Source organism: Corvus brachyrhynchos, unplaced genomic scaffold, assembly GCF_000691975.1.
Source record: "Corvus brachyrhynchos isolate BGI_N302 unplaced genomic scaffold, ASM69197v1 scaffold5, whole genome shotgun sequence".
NCBI lineage: Eukaryota > Metazoa > Chordata > Aves > Passeriformes > Corvidae > Corvus > Corvus brachyrhynchos.
In genome coordinates this window covers 12,108,927-12,134,020 of record NW_008238321.1, presented here as the reverse complement: position 1 = coordinate 12,134,020, position 25,094 = coordinate 12,108,927, and the positions used below count along the sequence as shown (strand labels likewise).

The window sequence follows — 25,094 nt, the reverse complement described above, 5'->3', positions numbered from 1 at the left end:
ACAGATGAGATAATGACATCCTTAAAAGCTGTAAAACTGATGTAATGCTCGTAGTCATCCAGTGGGGTTATATAAAGTCAGGATTTTTTTTGGTCATTCTGGATACTCTTGTGAAAACTGCTTGAAGTAATTTCATCTTAAATTGTGGAAAGGAAAATAAAGGAAAAATGGAAATGAAACATTAATGAAGTGAGATCAAACAATTATATGTGACCTAGGGTGACTAATGTTCTTTTGTAATACTATGAAATCAGCACTGTTATTGTTATTTTTAAAAAGATCCATATATAGGATTGTGAAGTTTGAATATAGTCTTTGGATGAGAAGAAAAGGAGCAGGGATGTACTGTACTTACAGTGCTTTAATATGTGTGTAAATATATATATATGTGTGATATGCAGTGATAATCTATGCATTGATGCTTTCATAGGTTCTTTTGCAAATGGTTCACAAACAATTTTGAAATAATACAGTTTCTAACATGAGATTCAGTGCTTCCTTTTAGGAAAGTGGCACCAAAGTTGAATATGTTCATCTATGCTGAAGTGTTGTTCACTTAGCACTTAGTGCTGCAGATAGTCATCACTAATTGAAAGACTGGCTAAGAATGAAATAGGTACTTGGGTAATTAATGAATTTAAAAAGTTTTATGAAGGATAATAATTCCACAGTTATAAAGCAGGATAGGGTAGAAACCTCACTGAACTTTACTTGCTGTGGTTCTTCCTTCAGAGTGCTGTATCCTCTAAAAGAACTGAGCAGTTCTCTTGACATCAGGCTGTGGTTGTATACACAGTCTGTCATTACTATTATAGACTGGTTAGTGTGCAGTAGGAGGAGTGAGTTTGGCATCTGGTTAGGAAGATTTCTTCACCAAAAGGGTTCTCCAGCATTGCACCAGTCTGCCCAGGGCAGTGGTGGCATCAGCGTCCTTGGAGGTATTTAAAAGATGTGTAGATGTGGCACTTGGGCATATTTTTTACTGGTGATCTTGGCATGCTGGATTAAAGGTTGGACTCAACGATCATGAAGGTCTTTTCCAACCTAAACGATTCTGTGATTCTATGATTCCTCAAGTGCCTTTTTGCAAGATACTTTACTTGTCAAGATGGAGTATGTTAAGCTGCTTAGAGTAAGCTGAAGTAAGTTGATTATGTATGTGAGCTCTAAGAAAAGTGGTAATTAAGTGTTCATGGTATGTGTAGGTCCTAAACAGCTACTGAGTTGCCTTTCTTTGAAGGTGACAGACTTGCCATGCAGCAGGGAAGATTCTGCTGGTTGTAGGATGTGAGTGCTCTCACCTGTCTCTCTGGTGCACTCTTCAAGTTGCCCTGATGAATAAAGCAAAAAGGCTAAGTGTGCCCCTGGTTTAAGCATGTTCAAATGTTATGATTTCCTTCTTTAAACAGGGCAGTCTTGTGAGGTATTGGATTGCTTCCTGTATTTTTGAAACATAACAAAAGCTTTAACTTTATTTATTCCTCTGAGATTGAAGAACTGTCTCCTGGTGAAGGAGAGGGGAGGGATGGAGCTGATAGAGAATATTGTGAGTCTTAGAGACCAGAGAAGACTCGGGGCCAGAGGCCACGTTTGGCATAAGCAAGGAGGAGGTGGAATTCTCTCCCCAGTCAGTCATTTGCCTGTTTTCTATTGGTAGAAGCTCCAATGAGAGTAGAACTAAGTGGGTAATGCATTTTCAAATGTGACTTTGTACCAGCCATCATTGTAGTCCAAATGCCATGATCAGGCTGGGTCCCAGTAGGTGAGGATTGATTGCAGAGTCCTCCCTGGAGCTGACTGTGGCTCAGTCTGTTTCCAGAATGCTTGAACTACTTATGTGAGCTGCAGAAATGTGTTGGAAAGCTCATTAACTACACTTGGAAAATTGTTTCTTAATTTAGTCTATATTAAATTTTGTGTTTGATATGGATGCTTAGAGAGATGGTGTAAAACTGAACAACACCCTTAAAAATGTTATTTTAGAGAAGAACTGCCTTTTAATGCTTTGTCTGGGAGAGAATTTGTCTTGTCTGAGCAAAAGCAGAGATCTGCATGGTCAGCTGAAACTCTGCATTGTAGCTTACCCTGTATAAAGGAAAACCAAGTCTGTGACTAGTTCTGGAAATGAAGAATATCCTGAAAATTACAACAAGCACCATGGTGTGTTATGTTAGATGTCCTTGTGCTTTTGGCTTCATAGTTCATATTGGCCCTTTCCATCTGTGGATATTCATCCATTCCAGCTTTTCTGGAGTAAAAACACAAACTTGCATTGACCTCTAAAAATGTTTATTTGTTTTTTTTTCTCCTAGTGTTCTAAGCTTCTTTCAGACACAACTGTAATCCAGTTTTATCCAAGTAAATTTGTTTTAATTACAGATATCCTTGATACTTTCGGTAAGTATCTACTGTGCCAGACTTAGTACACAATTGTTAATAAGATTAATTTTTTTGTAACGTTAGAAAGCATCGAAGTTATCCAGAAAGGGCTGAAATGACTTGTAGTTTTAACATGGAGTATTTCCAACATAAACATTTGGACACTGGTGGTAAACATGGTATATAATTGTCAAAAAACTCCTAAGAGCAAAGCCTTTAAGATAAAAATATTTCATTTTGTGGTTCTGTGCTTTATGTATTAATGAATATCTAGAACAAAATGTTAGGAAAAATCATGATCTCTCCATTTTGAAATTTAAAACACGCTGTTATTATAAAAGTATTTTGGATTTTTGCAGCCTTTTGACTCAATCTTTCATTATTTTTGTATTTGAAGAATAGAAGTCAGAAAGTTTTCTTTAGCTGAATAGGGACTGTGAAGTGATCCAAATGTTGTTACTGATCTTTTTAATATATTTTTAAACTTGTAAGTGAAATTGTCATCCACTTCATGTGACTCTCTTGTTTTTGTGCCATGTTATGGAAAAGATTTACAATGGCATTCAGAGTTGAAGGGTATTTTGGTGCCAGCAGGATATGCTACGACAGAGATCTAATTGTTTTTTCAGGTTGTGCTTCCTCTTTGTGCTCCTTCCTACTTGCTGAAAGCTGCTGGAGATAACACAATATCCAAACTCAGCAAAGTCAGGCCACCAGCTGTCCTTTCCTGGCCTGGGAGAAATCTGACCTGTGTGTTACCTCGGCACTTAACAGAGCCAGAGAATTTTTTTATTGTGCTAAATCACACTGAACATTTCAGCCTCACTAGAGGGCAGCAAAATGTCAGCGTTCTAGGAAGTTTTTTCCAGCTAATTTCATTGTGTGTTGGAAAGAGAACCTTTGTACCAACGTTTTGTGTTTTACAGTTTGTTAATTTGTTATGATTATTATTATTCTTTTTTTTAACCAGGGAAACTCGTGTATGAAAGAATTCTGTCAATGTGCGTGGATAACCGAGTCTCTCTGCCAGGTAACTTTGTGTTTGTTTCCACTCCAGAAAAAAATCATATCCAAACTTGAGGAAGGTTAAACCATTGCTACTCTGTCTCCTACAGAAAAATGTCTCGTTTCAATCTAGAAGTTTTTAGTTTTTAACAGAGTAGAATCCATTGCTTACAGCTTCCACTATTCACAATGCTCATGCAAGTTTACATTTCAATTGTGAAGGATATACCTAAGTTATAATAAAATGTGCTTGTGGCTCTGCTGTTACTAAATGTAAACTGGGTCTTCCTGACATTTGAAATCACAAGGAATCATGTGTAAGTTCTCTAATACAGAGTTTATTAGGGGGAGAGAGAATTAAACAGGAATGGCCAAATTAGATGAAAGAGACTTCTTTTCCTTTTTTCTTAGCATATGCTCTCTTCTGAAAGTATTACAGTTTAGTAGCTTAAAGTTAATGATAGAAATGTAACAAAGCCGAGAGTCTCAGTTTTTGGTAAATAGATGTTTTTGTTGCTATGCTGGAAACTTGATAGTTTTGTTTTGATTAAGGAGGAATTTTGGAAGTAGCAGCAGGCTGCTTCTAGAATAATCTTTCTAACTTGGGCCCTTTTTATTTTTTCAGTTGAAGTTCCAACACAATGTAAAAATATAATTTGACATTTACAGTACAAATGAATGTGAAAGAACCTCTTTAGCAAGATGTTGAAGCATTCCGTGGAAAATGCAGGCATTTCCTTGCAATTTGGAGTGCATTAAGTGCACATCCTTGCAAGATGAAGCATTCTGTAGTTGGCAGTGGAACAGTACCATTAGTTTGCAGTTAAGTCCATAGGATTGGAGCCATAAACTTGAAACCAACAAATACTGAAATTTGAAATAAACTTAGAGAAAATAATTAAGACAAATTTGGTTGTTGCAGATCTGACAAACTGCTCTTACAGGCATTAATGAAGGCAGACAGTTCCCACAGCACATCACAATTTCTGGGCCCAGTTACCTCTGTTCTGGAGAGCTGAGCTCCTGCTGCAGCTGTACAGCTGCCAGAGGCATTGCTGGTGGGAACTTCCCAAGCAGCTCTGAAAGTGGGAGGGAGAAGGAAAATCTGTGCTGTGCTGACTGTGCGTGTGAACCTTTGGGCATTTCAGGCCCAACCTCTGAGCCTGTCCTTTGGGAACCAAGGGAAACAAAGTTCAGTGAGAACTCCTGAGGTCCTAGATGAGAAAGATACTGACTGAGTGCAGGAAGTTCTAATGTGGCTTCTCTTGTGCTGGAAGTTGGAAACTCTCCTGTGGAGCTTCTCACCTTCTGGGGGCAGGAGTGGGAGAGCACTGGTATTTTAAATGGTTTCACAAGGAGTTTATAATAGGATGTGTTCAATGTTCAGTGTACAGAAACAAGGTTTCTGTCTGTGTTGCAATAGGATTATTTAAAATTTGTATTGGCCCTTTAAAGTAAAGAATTTGAGTGCTTAAAAATCTCTTTTGTATGTTCTCTAGTCATTATAGATTTATATACATGTGTTTGTTACAGATTCCCTGTATTTTCTTTTTTTACGATTTCTGCTTTTGGAACAGCAGAGGCAGAGGTTGGATTTCTCAGTAGCAGCTCTGAGATGAGCTCTGAGTGCTTGAATTCAGGTTCTGAAATGTTATTTACTACAAAACTGTTACCTTTTCTTGTTATGTACTCAGCTCTGACTGCTGCTCAAGAGAGCTGAGAAGCAAATTTATTGCCTAGTTTATTATTGTGCATTTAATTTCTTGATGAATGGAAAGAGAATACAGTTTTAAACCTAGAATGAAAAGTAACTTGTTTCCAGAAAGAATGTAACTATTTCTGGGTTGTTTTTTTCCCAGATAACTTTTCTCCAGAGAGTGTTAATGATACGGCGAAAGAAACTTGCTTAAACTGGTTTTTCAAGATTGCTTCAATCAGAGAACTCATTCCCAGATTGTATCCTTGTCAGATGAGACCCTCAGATTGTGTCTGCAGGTTTTTTGTAGATTTTTCCAAAAGTGAACATGTTTGTTTCAATAAAACCCACAGGATCTGATGTTTATACTGGCTTTGTTTTGTTTGTTTCAGGCTGTATGTTTTGAATGTACTTTTGAGTCATGTTGCACAGTAAACTGAATGTTTAATTATTGGCTCGGAGCAATTTGGCAGTGCCAAAGTAGAGATGATGCATGAAAAATTTTGAAACAAAATCTTGTAGATAAATTGTAAAAATCAACAAAGTGTAGTGACATTAATTACAGAAGGCCTTAAAATAGTTTGTTCAATATGCATTTGGTATATGTTTGCTTCAGGTTTTTCAATGGTGTGAGTATTAGTTTTGTTCCTTAACTTGGCTTCAATTTAGTTATGTGGAAGCAGCAATACTGAAGTGCAATAAGTTCCTATCCAAAACGTAAGAATAACGTTAAATGTGGAAAGGAAGTGAATGGGAAGACTTAGGAACTAATTCAAGGAATTAAGCATGAGAGTTCTGTGATTAATGGTGGGTAGGGTCTTAGTAGAACTGAGAAGAAGGAGTACAGAGAGGTTTTGGAATTTTTAATGAAAATACCATGAAAAAAGTAAAGGTGAACTGTGATACACTCTGAAATACAATAGTGCTCTCAGTTCTCAAATATATGTACAGTTGTGATATCAGTTGTCACAAATCCCAATGCAGATTGGAAACCAGTGGTTTGTGATGGTGGAGGGGGAAGGAAGATTGATGACATAAGGAGTGTGGGAAAAAGACAGGATAGAAAAAGGAAAGGAAAATATTGATGTCAGATTGGGAGAGAGAGTCGGAGAAGTATTTGAGGAGCAGTGAACCACCATCTATTGAAAACCCTGGTGTAAGTTTAATGTGTTGCCAAACAGTGCCAGCTGCTGAGCAGAAAATGTTCCTTCGTTTGTAATTGACTTTCTTCAGTTATATTTTGAAATGAGCATTGGAAGCCAAATTGCTACTCTGGTGACAACTTTATTATCCCTAAAAAGCAGTTCTTTTACTGGAATTAGTGGGCCTCATATCCAGGCACTAGTACAGCTCTGTCCAAAAGGACCTGTGGGAAAATGAGACATGGAAGGACTTCTGCCAGTTCTGCTTTAAGCATCTGCTTTCCTTACGTTGAGTCACAGCTTTTCCATAGCTCTGCTGCTCTCCAAGCTAGAGGGGGAGATTTTTGGTTTTATTTGTCTGGCTCTGAATAGCAACTATTGCTATTTGAATATAGGATATGTATTATTGTACACATAAATTTATTTTATAAGTAAAATTTTTTGTGCTGGTATCCTTTTTCTTTGATAGATATTTCTATAACTCATGCTCAGTTGTTAGTCTACAAGGCAGCTACTGAAGTTATCTTCAGTATTTTCAGTTATTCAGTAGGTGATGTAATTCTGTTATTGACTATTGAAGCTCATTTTCATTTCTGATGAAAACAGGGGGATTTCGGAATGTCTCCCACGGTTAACATCTATGATTAGAGGAATTGGAGATCCACTGGTTGCAGTCTATGCCAGAGCATACCTTTGCAGGGTAGGCTGTCATTTACCTCCTCTGATCTGTATCAAAGATTTACTGCAGCCAGTGTTGTCACTGCTTTTATCTCAAATAGTCAGCAGCCTGTCCCTTCCTTCCAACAAACAAACAAAAAGTAATTTCTCTTCTGTTTTAAGAATGGGTAATCTCTCTTTAAGTGTTTGTAATAAGTAAGAATGATTTTATGTGCTGCTGTAGGCTGTTGCAGTGCACTGGAGTAGACACTGATTTTCTCACTGCTTACAGATACTTGGAGCTGATGTTAGGATCGTGTTCAAATACAGCTGTAACTGCCTCAGGGTAGTTGTTAGTGGACATGACCATAATAGTAAGCAAGGAAATAATCAGTCAAAAGCATGTGATTCAATGCTGTTGGTTGATTTGATGTGTGTAACTTGGGTGTAGTCCTTCAGCAAATGCGTTTTTGTCTCAGTCTGAAGGAGAATTGATAGATGCTGATAAAATCTTTTTCTTTTAATACAGGTTGGGATGGAAGTGGCACCACAACTCAAAGAAAGCCTGAACAAAAATTTTTTTGACTTCCTTCTAACATTTAAACAAGTAAGCAAATAAGCGTTTTATTTGCAAAATCAGATAAATACATTCCTTAATCAACTGCCACATACTTTTAAAAAAACTTAGAAGTTCTCAAATCTAGATTTAGGGGTGTTCCTGTATCCAGGTATAGTATGGGAAATTTTACATACATTCTGATAAGTTGAAACTGCTTTATTCAGCATGTTTCCAGACTTGAATAATATATGTTAGGAGCTTGATATTTTTTCCCCCAGCTTGCAAGGAATGTTTCAGAATATCTGTACCTTTGTGATACTGTCTGTTGTTGTTTCTGTTCATATACAAACTTTATTCAGTTTATCATATCTCCCATTAAATGCCTTTTCACAGCAACATATTTTTGTCTCTTATTTCAACAGATCCACGGGGATACGGTTCAGAACCAGCTGGTGGTGCAATGTGTGGAGATCCCTTTGTATTTGACCCTGTATTCTCCTGCTATAGACTGGATTTTGCAGTGTATTGCCTACCATGCCCCCGATGTAAGTGAACGTGGTAATGCTCAGTACTAAAGCAAGTGTTGTGGTGAAGAGTTAATTTTGCCTGCTAAAAAACCACTCCTCAGTCAGTTCTCGAGTGTAAAGAGCCTACATAGGACTGTCTGATGTTCTCTTCTGTACAGGAAGAATGTTTGCTTCCACAAAGCTCAAGTGTGACCGCTTCAAGTTCATAGGCAGTATTCCTGTTTGTTTCTTGCTGTCCTTTAGCTAGTTTAGTCTTTATTTCCTGAATTCATCAGTTTCTTCTGTCATACAGATATAAAAATGATTTGAGTAACCTGTAGCTTAACATAGTGAACAGGCTGTTTTAATCTGTCAGTATGGTTTGCAGTCTGGCAGAATTTTCACCTCTCCTGCCAGAGATAACTGACCTGGCTGGCAAATAGTGATTACCTGGAGTAATGGCATGGATGAAGGATTGCAGATTTGGCTTCCATAAAATGGTGGTTTTGATTGAAATGCCACTGTGTCTGTTCCAGAGGATGTGTTTTATGTTGTGCTACACCATTGTTTTCTTGTGCTGTAAATATAGGATAACACAGGAGTATTGGAATGTGTTGGAGAGGTAATTAAAACAGCTTTTAGTAGATTTCAGTACAGCAATTAAAGCAGACTATATTTGCAAAGTCTCTATTCACTAATTTTAATAAGTAATTTTTCCAGGTTCTGCTTACTGAGATGATGGAGAGATGCAAAAAATTGGGGAACAAGTAAGTGTTGCAGAGTGTAGAAGACAGGAGTCTGTAATGAGTACCCGTGAGTCCCTGGAGTAATGTTCTCTCTCCCTCTTTTGGAAGCAGCTTGGATGCATAGTGTAGCTTTCATTCTCCCAGTAGCTTACTAAATCATGATTGAGCATCTCTTTTCCAGAGATGAATTCTAAAATACAGTGGATTACTTGTCAAGCCAAAGTTAGTTAGTTTAACTTGGTTGCTGCATTTTGGCTCCTAAGCCAAAGTTTAGGACATGTAATGTGTTCTCCATCAGCCATGTCTCTGATTCCTGGTTTTGCTTCATTTTTCTGGGTTTTCCTCCCCTTCCTTCCCTCTATCCTCCACTAGCTACAGTCATGCCATACATGCATTCAGAAAGGGAAGTTGTAAAGCAGCTGGCAGCCTTTGGAAGGTGGTAATACTTAGGGGATTTGCTTTTTTCAACATTAAAATTGATACCTCAAACGTCTCCTAGAAGTCTGTGTGCAGGGTAATCCCCTTCAGTTCAGGAAGATGGTCTGGTCTGAAAGTTGAATGTACTTTCTGGGTTTTGTGATTGCAGTCTGGCCTGCTGATGGGCTCCTCTCTGTTCATTTTATTGGGTAGTTTGGCTGAGATCTGTAAAAGTTTTCAACTATCTATTGTTTTTCTGATGTGCTTTGCACAGTCCAATTCTGCAGCAGCTGAGGAACTAAAATATGTTAATCACTTAGCTGAGGAATGCCAGCGTTCTGTGACTGAGCTAAGGAGTGTGAGGAAAGCATGATTTAAAAAATGTGCTGTGAAAATGGTATTGTATCAGAGTGAATAGTACACATAAAAATAATCCACATCCTCTGATGTACAAACAGTTTTGTATAGGTGTTGATTTGTTTTGTGGAACTTATTTTAAAATCAACTTTTAGCCGTAAAGATGGGCTAGATTCCTCCTCTTTGTTCCTCTTTGCTCTTTGAAGAAAGGATAAGATGTTGAGTATAATGAGGGCTCTTTTAAAAGAAATGTTTTTGGGACATGTCTTTTTTATTGGGAAGTTGAGTAATCCAGTTTAAAACAGTAGTCCTCTTTCAAAGTGGAGTTCGGTGTTTTTGTGTCTTCTCATGACTGTCAAGATACTACAAAGCAAGAGGCATCAGTGTATAAATCTTTCAATAATCTCAGTGTGTTCCATGAGCTACTTTGCAGCCATCTAAGTGAAAAGTGACAGCCTGCTCTCTGTATTGCAAAGCACAGGCCTAGTGAACTGGAAGTGCTTGTCTAATGATGAAATGCAAATTCCAGTCAAATTGTGATGGGACCACTAAGGCTCAGGCAGAAACACTGAAGCTGCTGGGCTATTTTAAGCACATAGAATTTCCCTCAAGGTAAACTGCCCTGTGTTCAAACTGTCTGTTTCAGACTAGTGAAGGGCACAGTGTTTTATGAGGCAGCTTCTTGAGCTAACTCATGGCTGAGTAAACTGGATCTTACAGTGGTGCAGTGAGTTCACTCTTCCACTGTGACTTCGGTTTGATACAACACAAATGCCTGTCTGAATGGTTAATCATAAATGTCTAAATGTCATTGCCAGTTATCCCATGACCATGACTTTGGGTTTATTTTAATCCTAACAATGCAGCTGCTAGAAATGTGGCTTTTATAATTCATATATATATATATATATATATAAAATACATATTATATTAATATAATTAATTAAGAAAAGTTTCAACAGGGATTTGCCCTCCCTAAGTATTCTTCTGAACTGTAGTTGAACAGAGAGTAAGTTTCTAAATGTCAGCTACTCCTGGTTTGCTTGATATTTCTTGTAAACTGCTGCTAAAATGAGGGTTTCACAAACACCTGTGTGGAAGAAGTATTCTACAGGCTGGGTTACCTTTTCCTTATCTGGTGGCTTCATGTTTTCTTGTTTTGCTTATGCATTATTAATCCTCATCAAAGCAAGCTCGATTTGTGTGAGGGTCTTTTCTTCCTTATTCTCTTGCTTTTTAAAAAATTTATAATAGATGCTGGACAGTTGTTAGTCTAAGAAATACAGATTAATGTAAAGGCAGGGACTACCAAATCTGAGTTGCTGCTGAGCTGCATTGATCTGTGTTGTGTTCATTGCAGTGCTTTGCTGTTGAATTCGGTAATGTCAGCGTTCAGAGCAGAGTTTATTGCTGCGAGATCAATGGACTTCATTGGCATGATTAAAGAGTGTGATGAGTCTGGATTCCCAAAGGTAACATTTTGTATGTAATTTGTAATGATTCCTTTTCTTTGACAGAGGTCTTTATGCTCTTAGTTGCTGACATAACTTGCATATTCACTCGAAAAAAATTATTCAAGTGATTTGATCTGAAAATCTTTCTGCACACTGTACCTGCCAGACCAGTCTCAGATGGACATGCATTATCTGCTTTTAATTAAAAATTTCTCATTAACTTTCAGCATCTCCTCTTTCGCTCCCTGGGCTTAAACTTGGCATTGGCTGATCCTCCTGAAAATGATCGTCTTCAAATATTAAATGAAGCCTGGAAGGTGATTACAAAGCTGAAGAACCCACAGGTGAGTTACTGTCCATTCTGTTTACTACTGATTCCATGTTTAGAGCAAAGTTGTAGCAGGTTGTTCAGTAAGCATGTGCTTAGCATGGCATTGTTTACCTTTTCTAAATACACACAGCTGCAAAAAAAATGTTATGGCTGGTCATATGTTTAGATCATCCCTGCTTTTCTTAGTTTTGCTGAAGCATAATTTAATTTTACATAACATTATTACACAAATGTAGCTTTTGAGTTCTAGATCTTTAGGGCTGCATGCATGCTCAGGAGTTACTTCTTTTAAGTGTAATTTTTGCAAGTGTATTTTTCACAGTCTCCTGCAAATATTGGTAATCATAAGACACGTGTATTTCTAGGATTATATCAACTGTGCTGAAGTGTGGGTGGAGTATACCTGCAGACATTTTACGGTAGGTGAAAATTACTTTGTTTCCTTTGAATTTTTCTGATACAGACTAAGTGGCTGTAGTTTGGTATTAAAGCAGTTTGGTATTAAAGATGGAAAGGCTTTAACTATTCAGTGTAAGTGTGTAGGAATGAAAAATTGTGTTTCCTTTCATGAAAGATGAATGAGGACAAACGATGCAGCTTTGAAGCTTTACCACCTCACAGCCCTGAATGTTTCTTATCCTTTTGTTTTAATGGCAGATGGACCAGGTTAAGAAAGGATTTACTGGAGATATGGCTAAAGTTCTTGGCTTAACGAGAGCTCTGTAAAAAGCTGATGCTTTGGCAAATGGAAGTAAATGATCCTACTCAAGTGGTGTTTAGTGACTTGATTTGTTTGCCAGTTTCGTTCCTGTATTTTGTAACCTTGATTTTTGCTACACAGAAGCGAGAGGTCAATACAGTTCTGGCTGATGTTATCAAACACATGACTCCTGATCGAGCATTTGAAGATGCTTACCCACAGGTAAAGAACTTATTTTGCCAAATCTGTAAAAATCTGATGTGCATCTTCTTAAATGGAATTAATTCTTAAACATTACTGATAACTCTTATAACAAAATAATTATTTTTAGACACTAGCTGTAATTTGGGAAGCCTCTTGGAACTCTGTAATGCTGTGATTTATTCCTCCTTTTTTTCCATGCACATCAATCTTTTAATTCTGAGAAATGCTAAACCCGAATGATTTACGTATTTAGAAGTAGCAATAGTTAACTCCTACATCAACAATGGTGTTTGCTGAAGGGAATTAGCAATCCTGGTAGGCTGTTTAAACAGAAGTAAACCATAAAATAGTCTGTCTCTACCTGGCTTTGTTAAGGCTTCAGTGAATTATTGTGTCCAGTCCTTGAGACTGAATTCCAAATGAGATATGGATTAGTTGAGAAGGTTTTTGTGGTTACTTGGAGGGTAGAAAAAGTGCCTACAAAAGAAGATTTAACAAACTGGTTTGGGGTTTTTTTCATTGTTTATTTGGCTGAGTTTTTTAGTGCAGAGAGCTGGAGGACATAGAGACTCTAAATTGAAAAAAATGTGCCTAACTGTGGAAGTGAAGAGCAAATAAAGCCTGGGCAGGCTGGTCAGCCTCTGTTCAATATGGGTTCTGAAGGGTGTGTTGGAAAAGTGTGTAGGAGCAGCATAGTCTGTCCTGCTTTGGGGAAAGAAATTACATTGATGAATGCTCGAAGCATCTTTCAAAAGAGTTTACTATGAATAACTAGAGAAGAACAATCTCTGGTGTGGATAGTCTTAATTTAACTCATATTACAATAATTTCCCTGGTTTTTTTCACTTTTCCTTTTTCTCCCTTTTAGCTGCAGTCAATTATTCAGAAGGTTATTACCTATATCTATGACTTTGCTCTGCTTTTTTCAGTGGTAAGTGATATTCTGTTGAATAAATTTTTAAGAAGAACTGTTTGGCACTGTTTTTGCAAGAGAATTTACCTGACTGGGATATTCAGATTCTTTACAGGTTCACAGAATGGAAGGATTTTTTATCAAGTAGCTAAGTGCAGAAATATTTTGTGAGCTTTCTGCTGCTTACTACTTAAGTACTTCTTATTTCAGTTCCAATTTTCTCTGCTCTTTTCATTAGGCTGTTAAATTCTCTGAGTTTGTTTTTTTACTGTGGCATAAGTGACAATCAATGCAAGGTAAAACACCATTTATTTGTGTGTGTGTGTTAATGTAATTGCTGATAGCTGCTTCTGTGTTATGATACATGCTTAACATGCTCTCTCATAGCACTTACATTTGGCATTGAAACAAAGTGGAACTCAGAGAGGTCAGAGACTGTATATGAGGTAGAAAAATAGAAACAAAGACAGTACACAGGGTGTGTCAAAGTACAGAAATCATCTGAAGTGTAGAATTCAAGACTGATGCTATGAATTTGGAGTCAAGTCTTGTTCACAAATTGCTTGGATAATTTGGAAGAACTTACCCTCACTACATTCTTGAGATGATACAGAAACGAAGTATTTTAGTATGTTAACAACTTAGACCCTTATCTTTGAAAGGAGTTTAAATGTCTTAGACGTTCTTAACTTGCTCTGGGTACATGCAAAATTGTTGATGATGTGTAGACTGTTTTAATTGTTTTTAATATCTTACCTTTTTTTTCCATAGCTGTCTGAATGTGTCATGATCTTAAGGCATTTGAAGCATATAATTGCTTTTAAAAATAAAGTGCAACATTAGTTTCAAGCAGTTCTGTATTTTGTGCTCCCTTCTGGATCTGTGCAGTCAATAAATTGATACATCTTTCAGCCAGCAGACCCTTTCCATTTGTTCCACTTTTTCATCCTTTGAGATGAATTACTGTTTTCAAAAAAGATGAAAATAATTTTACATAAATAACTGTGCTTATAAAACTTATCCAAAATATTTATTGTTTTAGTGTGTTGTTAGTAACATACCTGATTTTACTTGTTTATGTATTTGTACTTTCAGGAGAAATTCTTGCCATTTCTGGATATGTTCCAGAAGGAAAGTGTGAGAGTGGAGGTTTGCAAGTGCATTATGGAATCTTTTATTAAGTAAGTGGGGACTGCTGAGGTGAAATGCACTCTGGAGGCTGAGACACTTATTGAAAGATGGCTAGAGGAGTCAGTACATTGGCTATTTAGTTTGTGAAGGTTTTCCAGGCTATGGGAAAGAAAAAAGAAAATGTGTCAATTTTGTTATTTATTGATGGACTGTTTGACTGTTCACAAAGAAAGCTGAGTTGAAGTAATTATATTGATGCTGACTTGCTGTGAGTTAACAGAATAGTTGTTCTCTGAGCTTTTTTTTTCCCTTGTGTTGCCTTTGTTGGTTTATGAAATTTATTTCACATTCCAGTTGCTGTGACAGCACAGAATGGAGTACTGCTACAGTTGAAAATGAACTTAGAAAATGAAAATATATTCAGTTGCTCTGAAAGTCAAGCAGTCCTTTTCTTTTCAAATAATTAACAGGTTTCTTGAAACATTTTTCTCATTTTCACCTTCCCTTCAGGTATTTCTATTCACTGCTGAGCCTCCCAATCCTTCTCTCCCCGGGGGCTTTGCTCATATGAGAGATGGTGTGGCCCCTTAATCACCTTAGTGGAGCTGCAGTGCACATGTGGCTCTGTACCTAAACATGACACTGATCCTTCCTGTCTGTCCCTAAGTAGCTGAGGAATTATATTATATCTTGGTAAATCCAGGATTGTTTTGTTTTGATGTTCTTAGATTGCCTCCATGTATCACACGTCTGCCTTCCTGTGTCCATTAAGGAGTCAGTCTGTGGCTTGGCACTTCAGCTGTGTATATTAAGATACTATTTCTTGACTGGCATTTATTGGAATTGTACATCTATTAACCATGTGATTGTTGGTGTTCCCTTGGTTCACAAATGAACTTAAAACTTGTGCAGTGTCATACAGTGCTGGTGACTGGAATTATGCATGAAATGGGTGTTATTCTAGTCGTTGTTGTCTGTTTTGACAGAGCAGGATTTTTCACCACTTTTTCTAAATACTTTCTAGGCATCAGCAGGAGTCGACGAAGGATCCCGTTATACTCAATGCTCTCCTGCATATCTGTAAGACGATGCATGACTCTGTGAAGTAAGATGAACTTCTACTAAGAACTCTCATTTATGCCAAGCTGGGCTGCCTGATGTGGTTTCATGTTTCTGAGGCTATTTGTTTCAAGGTGGATTAGGACATGAATCCAATTAGTGCTGAGGGAAGAGCTGTGCAATGAAGTGGCAGCACGTACCATTTGCTCTTTAATTACTGCTGTATTTTGAATACTGAAGCAGAATTTTAAAAGGGAAGTAGCAGCGGTTCTGTAGTTTTCTAGTGAAGCAGAGACACTTCACAATCCAATCTTCAGAATATTTTGAGAGTGAAACAATGTAATCTTTGAGTTATAGTGAATACTAAGCTATTTCTGAGATTCAAGTGATTATGTAGCTACTAAAGCACAGATTGCTGTACAGTTATACCTTTTTGTGGGCCACTATTTTCAGCCATTACAAAAGGGTGTGAAATCTTTAAAAGCATACCTGAAAGATCTCTAGGAACTTGAGCAGGGGAAGCTAGAACTGAGAAGCTCTTGAACCATCTACATCTTTCCCCTAATTCCTCCTCTTCTGTTTTGCCCTTGACTTTGAGAGCTGAGGTTGTTTGGGGTCCCCTGTGCCCTGTTGCACCCTCACTGTTTCAATAGCAGTTGTGCAGTGTGGAAAACATTGTGGTTTGTAGGTGACTTGCAAAAATCACACCAAAATCTGTGTCTGATTGAAAACAGAGCCAGGATCACAATGCTGCAAATTTAACTGTCAGGAGGACAGACCTTCTTTTTTTCCTTCTGGTTTGAGTTGAATTGTAAGGGCACAGTTTCTTTTCCCACTCTGAGCCCAGAGCCTCTTAGTATGACAGATGCTGCAAAAAAATTTTCTCATCCTTGATAGGCAACAAATGCAAGATTTATTGTCAACAGAGGTCAGATTTAGCATGTAATTCCAATTTATACCAGCAAGAGTGCTTTATGTCGGGTTAGAGTACCTTATTTGGCTGTATGTTGCACTAAAAGCCACTTCAGCCTTTAAATAGAACAATATATTTTACCTAAACCAGCTTATTTAAAAAAATAAAGCAGTTTATAGCAATCCATATTTGGTGCTTCCTCTGATGCCTTGCCAAAACAATTTGATAATTTACTGGGACCTTTAAAATCCCTTAAACCAGCAGTTCCTTGAGGTAAGATGGTTGTACGTCTCTTGGTAAATCATCATAAATTCCAATTATTTTTAAGTAACTCCTGCATCTGTTTTTGCATCCTGGTTCAGGAAACTCCCAGCCCATTGTGTAGGGCTCGCTGACCCCTGTAACAGCTGTTGGAGGGTAACAGCCTTTAGGCTGGTAGGGGTCTGATTCACAATTGAACTGGAAACCTATTACTGACCTGGAGATCTCATTACAAGCCTTCTGAGCCTTTCAGAGCCCATCAGTTGACTCCTTTGATTGGCAATGCACTAATGAGCTGATCGTGCTGAGGTTTTCTTTCCTCCCTTACTGAATTCATACAGTAAAACTATTGTTCTCTTCCCATCTGGTGTCTGAGTTGGAAATTGGTAACTGATATACTAAAGGTCAAAGCTGGAGCCAAGCATATAATAGTAAGGGGATTAAATTGTATCAGTTAATTGTAATTTAACTTTTTGTTCATCCATTTTCAGTGAAGCAGGTTTGACTGACTGGATTTTTATGTGATGTAAATTTGTTTCAAATCAGATTTTGGACTCTTGGTGTAGAATAGGTATCTGTGATAGTTTTGAAAAGAAACTCCTTTTTACGTATCAGTTTAGTTCAGTTCTTACCAAAACGTAAAGAAAACCAGCACTGTAGCAAGGTGAATTTAATTATTTCTTAAATTCTGAGGCAAGGTTAGTTAAAACAAAAAACCCTAAACAAAACAAACCAAAGCCCAAACTAAACAATAAACTAATGTTATACACTGTATATTATTTAAAGTGTATTTTAAAAGCTTTACCCCTTAAATAGGATAACTCTTTTCTAAGAATAGACTTTATAATTTGTTTAGGTTTTTAGACTTAGTTCTTACTCAAGTTCTTATGTTGCAACACAAGACTGAAGCCATTTGTTTGCTACAGTAAAAAATATTAGTGTAGTTTCTTTCTCCTCATGCCAAAGTCTAAGTTTTTATAGAATCTAAAGACACTCAGCAATTTTTACTTTTTTAAAATCTGGAATTAAGTTTGGTTCATGGCTGACTTGGTGATATTCATATTAAAATTAGTTTTATACAGAAAACTTTATAAAATATTATGTATCATTCGAACCTTTATAGATAAATAAGATAAACAATATTCTAAAATTTGCCAAGTAATTTTTTTTTTCTAGCGCACTAACACTTGAGGATGAGAAAAGAACATTAGCAGCTCTGATAAATGGATTCATAAAAATGGTGAGTGACAATTGTGTACAATTGTTGGGTGCACCTTAGAGCTTGGATTTTTGTGAGATCCCCATGAGGAGCAGGTGCCTGTGTGGCTGAATCAGAGACCAGTCTCTGACTTGCTTAAGACCAGTGAGAACCCCAGGCAGTGCATTTTAGTGAAATGAGTGTGTGTTCAAAGAGAGGTCGCACAGTGCTGAAGCTGCTGGGGTGCAGTATGAAAGTTTAAAGTGCATGTGTTGTTTATTTAACTGTATTTTCTGCTAGTTTTGTGAACCTCCTGTAAAACAGAGCATGTATTTAAAAGTTAAACAGCAATTGAAGCATCAGAGAGGTCGCTGGTTTATGTGAATGAAGTTCCACTACCCAGCTCTAAATGGAACCAATACCAGCTTTCAAAAATACAAAATAAGTGTAACTTCTTTGTTATTCTAATCTCTGTTTATCTTAATTTAGAAATAAGATCATTCGTATCATTAAATTAGTAGTCCCAGGAGAACCCCAGGTGTTTTGTCTTGAAATTAGTTTTTAACCCATCCCTCATGCTTATTCCAATAAATCTTTTGCTGATCTCTGTTGTTTTCGAGATGTCAGGTTGTTTTAGGGAGACTTTCTCAAGCTTTTTGTATTCTCCAACTACATACTCTCAATGCTTGTTTTTTATTTCACATAGAGCTGACAGGCTCTGTGTCTAGTTGTCCTCTTTGTTCTTTGTTGCAGTTCTATGGATTTACTCTAGATGGTTGGTTTCCTTCAGCTATAATAATTTGCTAATTAATATTCTAGCATAGTTTTGCTTTATTAAGCTTTACATGCAGTATAATATAGTACAATTTCCTTTAGGAGGATTTCTTGCATTGAATAAAATTTGATGTGTCTTGATAGTCCTGGATTAGGGGGAAAAAAATCCCATAGCAGCAAAATGACTAGTTATGAATTTAAACCAGCACACATTAAGATGTGGGGGGAAAAAGCAATTGTAAGTCATCCTTACAGTCAGTCTTCTTTGTGGAAAAATTTATATTTTTAGGGAAGTTTTCTTCAGACTAGGACTCAAGAATCAGCAGTTGTACAAATAGAGGAAAAGCAAAGACAGTTGTCTGTAATGAGAGAAGCATTCCTTTGTTTTCTGGTGCAGTTTCTTTGATCTTTCACTGTATGGATTAAACGTAAATTTTATTCTAATTTTGTAAAAAAGTCTTTTGCATATGACTTGAGAAATAATAAATAATGCAACCTTTACTTCTATTAAAAAAAAATTACATACATGTAGACTGCCTGGAGACTGTTCCTCATGCTCTGCTTTTAATTGACAGCTGAGACACTCCAGCTGACAGCACTCGGGTTTTTTAAATCTACAGGGTTGGAAGAGGGCTGCTCTCACACAAAGGTTGTTCTATGACTTCTTGCCTGCCAGAATGCAAGGTTACAGGCTTTTGCCATATTATATAAGCATGTATTTATTAACCAAACTCAAGGAAAACCTGCTTTTCTTACTGGTTTATCTAACTAGGAAAAATGCTGTTTTCTGTTGGAGGCCCCTTATCAACTAGAAATTAGAGGAAGCTGAATAGATTCACAGATCTATTTCTATTTTCTGGGGTTTTTTGTCTTGCTTTGTAAGTATGGTCAAAACCAAGCCTTTGTCTCTCCCGTAAAGAGTCAAGAGTTCTGCTAGTTTTGAAAATACTTCACAAAACTAGGATTTAAATTTTGTTTTCTTGAAAAATACTTGATCGGTAAAGTAGAACATCATGTGGAGTATAGACAAAAAAAGCAAACCAGTAAAACTTTCATGTTTCCCTGAAGCTCAAGTATTGCAGACAGTTGGAAGAACAGAGATTCTCCAACTGCTGTTTGTTGTTACTGGTGGGTTTTCTCCTTAGCAATATATGGGGATTTTGACTTTTGAATATCTGTGGTTTATCTGTGGGCAGTTTTACCTGTATTTAAGGCCTACAGCAGTAAAGTCGAGGGACCTTTTATCTTTCACAGGTTTCATTTGGCCGTGACTTTGAACAACAGCTGAGTTTCTATGTCGAAGCCAGGTCAATGTTTTGCAATCTGGAGCCTGTTCTGGTCCAGCTGATTCATGTAAGCCACAGTTTATCTACATATCCTTAATAAATGGGGATATATTTGCAGTTCTCCCGTTCCCTGCTCAGATTATTGGTCTATGGCAAAATAAGTCTGAAATATTTTAATCAGGTGTTTCTAAAGTGAACTTTGATCTCACCTGTGGTTTTACCCCCCTAAACACGCTGAAGTTCTTGGTTGGCAGGCATGCATGGTACCCTTGCAACAAAGAAAATGGGCTATCTTGCAAGAGAATTCATGTATAATAAAATAAATGGCACTTTCATCCGTTCAGAATTTGGGTTGTCTCTTCTATAATCCTCCATCTAGGAAAGATTAGACTGTGTTTGGCTGCAGATCCAGGCAGAGTCCTGCTGTGATTAGGAAGGTAAATCTCTCTTCTGTATTGAGTCACAGGTGATCATTAGCTGCATCTGACTCCTTTGCAACATTGTATCTTCCCTTAAATCCTTTTATTATTTTGGTTTATGGATTTTTAATCTGTGTTAGCTAGGAATCATGATTGCTATGCTAGCAAGGAGGTGACAGCACTATAGCTGGGAAGGAAAGGATAAGCTAAAGGCTTGAATAGAACAAGTCATCTTTCACAAATGAAGTCATATTTGCTTTAAGGAACAGTCACTAAAATTCTCCCAGTAAAAAGTAAACAGTACAGTGAGGGCACACTGTATCAGGAGCCTTTGGACACTTGCTATTCTCTAAATGCATGCAGTAAAACATGCAGTTTGTTATCTGCCACTGAGGCTGTGCATTTTTCTTCATGGTTTGCTTTTGTTTTGTGTGTGTAGTCTGTGAACCAACTAGCAATGGAAACAAGAAGGGTGATGAAAGGAAATCATTCCAGAAAGACAGCTGCATTCGTCAGGGTAGGTCTGACTAATAAACTCTGAGCCTGCTTTCTTTGCAGATAATACTGTCTGCTGCCACCTAAGTTTATAGTTTTTGCAAAACCAGTATGTTGGTGGTTTTTGACACTGTAGTCCCATTTTCTCTTGTTACCAGCAGTCTTTCCTCTCTAAAGCCACAAGATGCTGTTTAAGAAAAAAAAGACCCGAACTATCTAATAGCAGCTTTGTGTTGAAAAAGAGCAGCAAGATTGGCTCCCTCTCCAAAGGAAGGTTCACCAGAGAGGTGTTTGTATGAATTCTGGAAAGCTCAGCTTTCCAAATTATATTTGAAATAACATAACAAATTTCTATGTAACTCGGTCACAGAGAGAATGGGAGATGGGGTAAAAAAAAATATTCAAACTTCTGTCTCATGATATCAGTGCTGATATGCTGAAATCAGGATTTGAATTTCAAGCTCCTTTCAGCTTTAGTGCCTCTGAGTCTTTGTAGGAATGGTCAAATGTGCTTTGAGCTATGCACAGGCCATCACAGGATAGCCAAGTTGCTTGTGTTCCCTTCTTCTAACCTGAAACGTGGCAACCAGGATGTGTCCATCTGCATGTGAGGAGCTGTTTGGGCTTCAGTTCATGGCACCTGTGCGTGGTGTCCTGGGCAGAGGATGGCTGGGCTGACACTGGCCAGCTTCTCTCTGCCTGGGGGCTCCTTGCTCCACCCAGGGGTTTGGGCTGTGCCTGTAGGTGTGCAGCTGCAGCACGCTGGGCTCGGTCTGCCTTCTCCCCAGTACACACAGTGCACCTGCTCTGACCACCTTGGCAGATGGTTTGTCCCTGAGGACACTAATCTGCTTTTCTAGTTGGCTTTTGGTCTTGAGCTGCAAGGTGGTTACCTGAGGAGAGAGGAACTCTTTGAGCTACAGTCACAGAGAGTCAGTTTTGAGCTTATCTAGTAATAGTAACAATAAAAAAAAAAATTATAATTATTTTGAAATACTCATTAGAAATTCCAAATTGCTGATTTTGGGCTTCACATAATATTTGCTTTGTCTTGAAAATCTTTCCCAAAACTGATCTGCAGATTTTGATTCCTAATTGTGTATTTAAATCAGTAAGAATTGCTGTAACTCTGAGATAGGAATTTTATTCAAATTTTTTTTTCTTTACTTTAGGCTTGTGTTGCCTTCTGCTTCATTACAATTCCATCTCTGAGCAGTATCTTCACACGTCTTAATCTGTATCTACACTCTGGACAGGTAGCTCTGGCAAACCAGTGCCTTTCTCAAGGTAAGGCATGAATTTGTCTACTTAAAGGTTCTCTTATTTCAGAAATATTTCTAACTGTGAATAATAACTTGGTTGATATCCTAAGTCGTATGTATATTTATGATGCAATTAAAATACAGCCCTGTTTCAAACACTCTTAAAGTAAAAACTTCTCATATTAAAGCAGCTCTTCAGTGTGATCTCAACAGCCAAGACAGCTGACTGTAGCTGACATAGTCCTGGCCATGAGGCAGGTTGTCCTAAATTCCTTAAGAATTATGGAAAGCATGGAATGTTCTTCTCCTGCATAATTATACAAGCACTCTAATCACAGATGATGTGCATTATTATAACTGAAAAAAGAAACAAGCATCTGTGTAGTAGTTCACAGACTGACAAAATTCACCAATGAGCTGGAAAAGAATTCTAAGTTAGGTCAGTGACAGCAGAATCTTGCACATGCATGATAAATGCTTAGCCAAGAAAATGTGCCACTTTATCAGAGTGAAACAATGGGGTAATATCAGGTCATATGAAGACTGAAAAATGTATTTTCTTGGTTTTGGATCTGACTTATTGATTGAACCAGAGCCTGAGCACATTTTCAGCTATCCTGGTAGTTCAGTGTTAAGTAATAGGAGATTCTGACAAAAAGTGATTTGGGGAAAAAAATGGGAGCTATTCTGGCACCAAAATGAGCATTAAGTCTGTATTACAATTTAATATGATCTTGTTCCTGTTCATGTTACAAATGGAAGCCAGTTGTGTATTCCAAATTCTTCTTACACTTTCAACTGCTTGCAGTATTTTTCTTTTGCTTTTTAAAGTGATGTCATTCTACTTTGTTTTGCAATTTTAATCTTGACTTTAAATGTCTGCTCTCCAATGGTAAATGCTTTTTTCCTTTACACGTTTTCAGTGGAGCTGTGAGAGTAATAAATTGGATTACTTTGCAACATCTTTTGTTGTGGCTATTAATTCTTTGTGTTAGCTCTGTGCTTCTTCACGAAAGCTTGTTTTCCAAGCTCTGCATTTACCAGCAAGTTCCAGCTGCACAAACAAGCTGACTTAGGATGCTGATTAAGACTTTTTAGTGCATGGTGACTGTTGTATTTCTTTGTTTTGAATCTGATGTTGCCCATACAGCAAAGCAGAGGGATTTAGAGTAAAGCTGACTGTTGTGTCCAAGTTTGTTGTGCAAATAAAAGATCTGCAAAGTCTGTTGTTGTGCAATTAGCATTGTGCAGTTTCTTTGTAGATAACAGAGTTTATATAAAATGGGCCCACTTTTTCTTCCTATGGTGTTTTATTTAATTGACCAGCTTACCTTATCCTGTATGGCAGTTTTCATTGTTGCTGTGCTGCAGAGCTTCTCTTACTGGAATCAAACCCAAAGCAGTTTTTCTGTAATATTTGGTCTTTGAGGATTATTCTCTGATCATGTTGGGACCCACTCTGTGATTTAATATCTTTCAACTTATAAACTGCTTTTCCACTATTTTTGTGATCTCGTTCTTCTCTCAGTGAGACTCCTGGGCCCCAACAATTGTCCAGATTTTTCAGTGTGAGAGTTTACAAATGTGCACAGCTGTTTCTTGACACACAAATACAGTGCACTCACTAAACAGTTAACAGGATCCCTATCCTGAAGTCTTTTCAGGTAGCAGGTATATGCAAAGTATTATGAACTCAGTCTCTAAACTACATGCTTATTAACCCCACTCTCCTGAATTTTAGACCCACAAACTAGAGAGAGGAGCATTTGGTTCATCTTTGCTTTTGTTAAAATGAAGCAAGAGCAAAACTGATGTTCAGTAACTCACTTCATTTACCAAGGTTTTATTGTTAGGCACTTTTTTTGCTCCCTTAGCAAAGCTATTTTGGGTATAATTTCTACTCAGAGACGTGTCATTTGCATGAGTAATTTAGCATGCGTTAAACAGTTAGGCACTGTCTTGGGACATTTTTTGTGAACTGTCTTTCCATATGTTGATGCACTCAAGTCACATAATGTGTCTTTGAAAGTTACTTTTCACACAGTTTAATCTGAATCTCAACTGAATGAGTAATAAGTAAGAAGTACTGATTAATTCATTACAGCAAATTTCACTCCAGTCAGTTAACTGAGCTAACTGGTGCCAATTAGACACTGATCTACTAAAACCAGTGCAGCATGAAGTGAAGATTTAAGAGCGTGCCATTAATGATAGCATTAGGCCAGGAAGGGAAATTGTGCCTTGTCTGTAACCTTTATTTCATGCTGATTTGAATTAGCTTAATTGGTTTAAAATTGTGGAGAGAAATAAAGCTGAAAGGTAATGTGCCTGATCCACTGAGTCAGCAGTGGTGCATGCATGAGTGTGTGTGCATGCACGTCCTCCTTGAAGATTCCAGCTGTTGTTTTTAGCAAGGTAAAGTCTTGGATTTGTCTCAGTTTTAAATTCCTATGAGGAGTCCAGCTGTTTCAGTGAGTTGACTTTTCACTTAAACACATAACAAAATTGAGTTCCACAACTTCTGTTGGCAATAGGAAGATTTCTCTAAATTGCCAGTGTATCTATCTTGAAAAAGGAGGATGTGCAGGTCATAACAATAAATGAATTTATGAGTCTGAGGATTGCACTGATAAACTATCAGCAATTGGAGAGCCACAGCTAATCTGCTTATAGCTGGAAGAGTTTGGGTTTTGCCTCACTCCCAGGCTCAAGGGGCAGCAGTAGCAGACCATCAGTCCCTGTGTCTCGCTGTTCCCATTTCCTCTATCCCAGCCTTGCCTGCTGGGATTTGCCACACTGTTAATCAAATCAAGTGTTTGAACTCATCCAAATACTTCAGTATTAGAAAATTGTAATTTATTCTGGAATAGATTTTCTTTAAGACAATGAAATTGGGTCAGAACTCTGAATTTATAGGCTCATGAAACTCCAGCATTAATACGCAGACGGATGTCTGAGAATGTTCAGTATGTATTAAAAATGACTGTTGTCTCTTTCATCTCCAGCTCCCAAAACCTGCTTTGAATAAAATGAATTTGTAATTATGTTTAAAGTGTCTTAGGTGGATTGGCCCTGGATGCATAGTTTGTACCTCTGGAGAGCCTATTAAGAGCCCACCTTTGAAAGGAAGATGCTAGATTTTACAGAGATGAGCTTTTCATTTTTCTTAGCTGAGCCACTGAGCACTGCATGCTGCCAACAGAGAATAATAAATTCTCATTGGTCATGCT

At 37.5% G+C, this 25,094-nt stretch overlaps 1 protein-coding gene across 1 annotated transcript in view; it reads left to right on the top strand.

The window, feature by feature from the left end:
• Nucleotides 1-25,094, top strand: part of CUNH16orf62 (chromosome unknown C16orf62 homolog) — a 48,433-nt gene that overhangs the window by 8,919 nt on the left and 14,420 nt on the right. Inside the window, exons 8-26 of the mRNA XM_017734307.1 lie at nt 2,313-2,397; nt 3,350-3,409; nt 5,244-5,340; nt 5,750-5,797; nt 6,829-6,922; nt 7,409-7,486; nt 7,861-7,983; nt 8,665-8,711; nt 10,825-10,936; nt 11,146-11,262; nt 11,615-11,668; nt 12,091-12,171; nt 13,022-13,084; nt 14,162-14,247; nt 15,222-15,302; nt 17,607-17,670; nt 19,657-19,755; nt 20,547-20,624; nt 21,775-21,889. Coding sequence (XP_017589796.1) covers nt 2,313-2,397; nt 3,350-3,409; nt 5,244-5,340; nt 5,750-5,797; nt 6,829-6,922; nt 7,409-7,486; nt 7,861-7,983; nt 8,665-8,711; nt 10,825-10,936; nt 11,146-11,262; nt 11,615-11,668; nt 12,091-12,171; nt 13,022-13,084; nt 14,162-14,247; nt 15,222-15,302; nt 17,607-17,670; nt 19,657-19,755; nt 20,547-20,624; nt 21,775-21,889 — 1,582 coding nt within the window. The remainder of the gene's footprint in view (nt 1-2,312; nt 2,398-3,349; nt 3,410-5,243; nt 5,341-5,749; nt 5,798-6,828; nt 6,923-7,408; nt 7,487-7,860; nt 7,984-8,664; nt 8,712-10,824; nt 10,937-11,145; nt 11,263-11,614; nt 11,669-12,090; nt 12,172-13,021; nt 13,085-14,161; nt 14,248-15,221; nt 15,303-17,606; nt 17,671-19,656; nt 19,756-20,546; nt 20,625-21,774; nt 21,890-25,094) is intronic.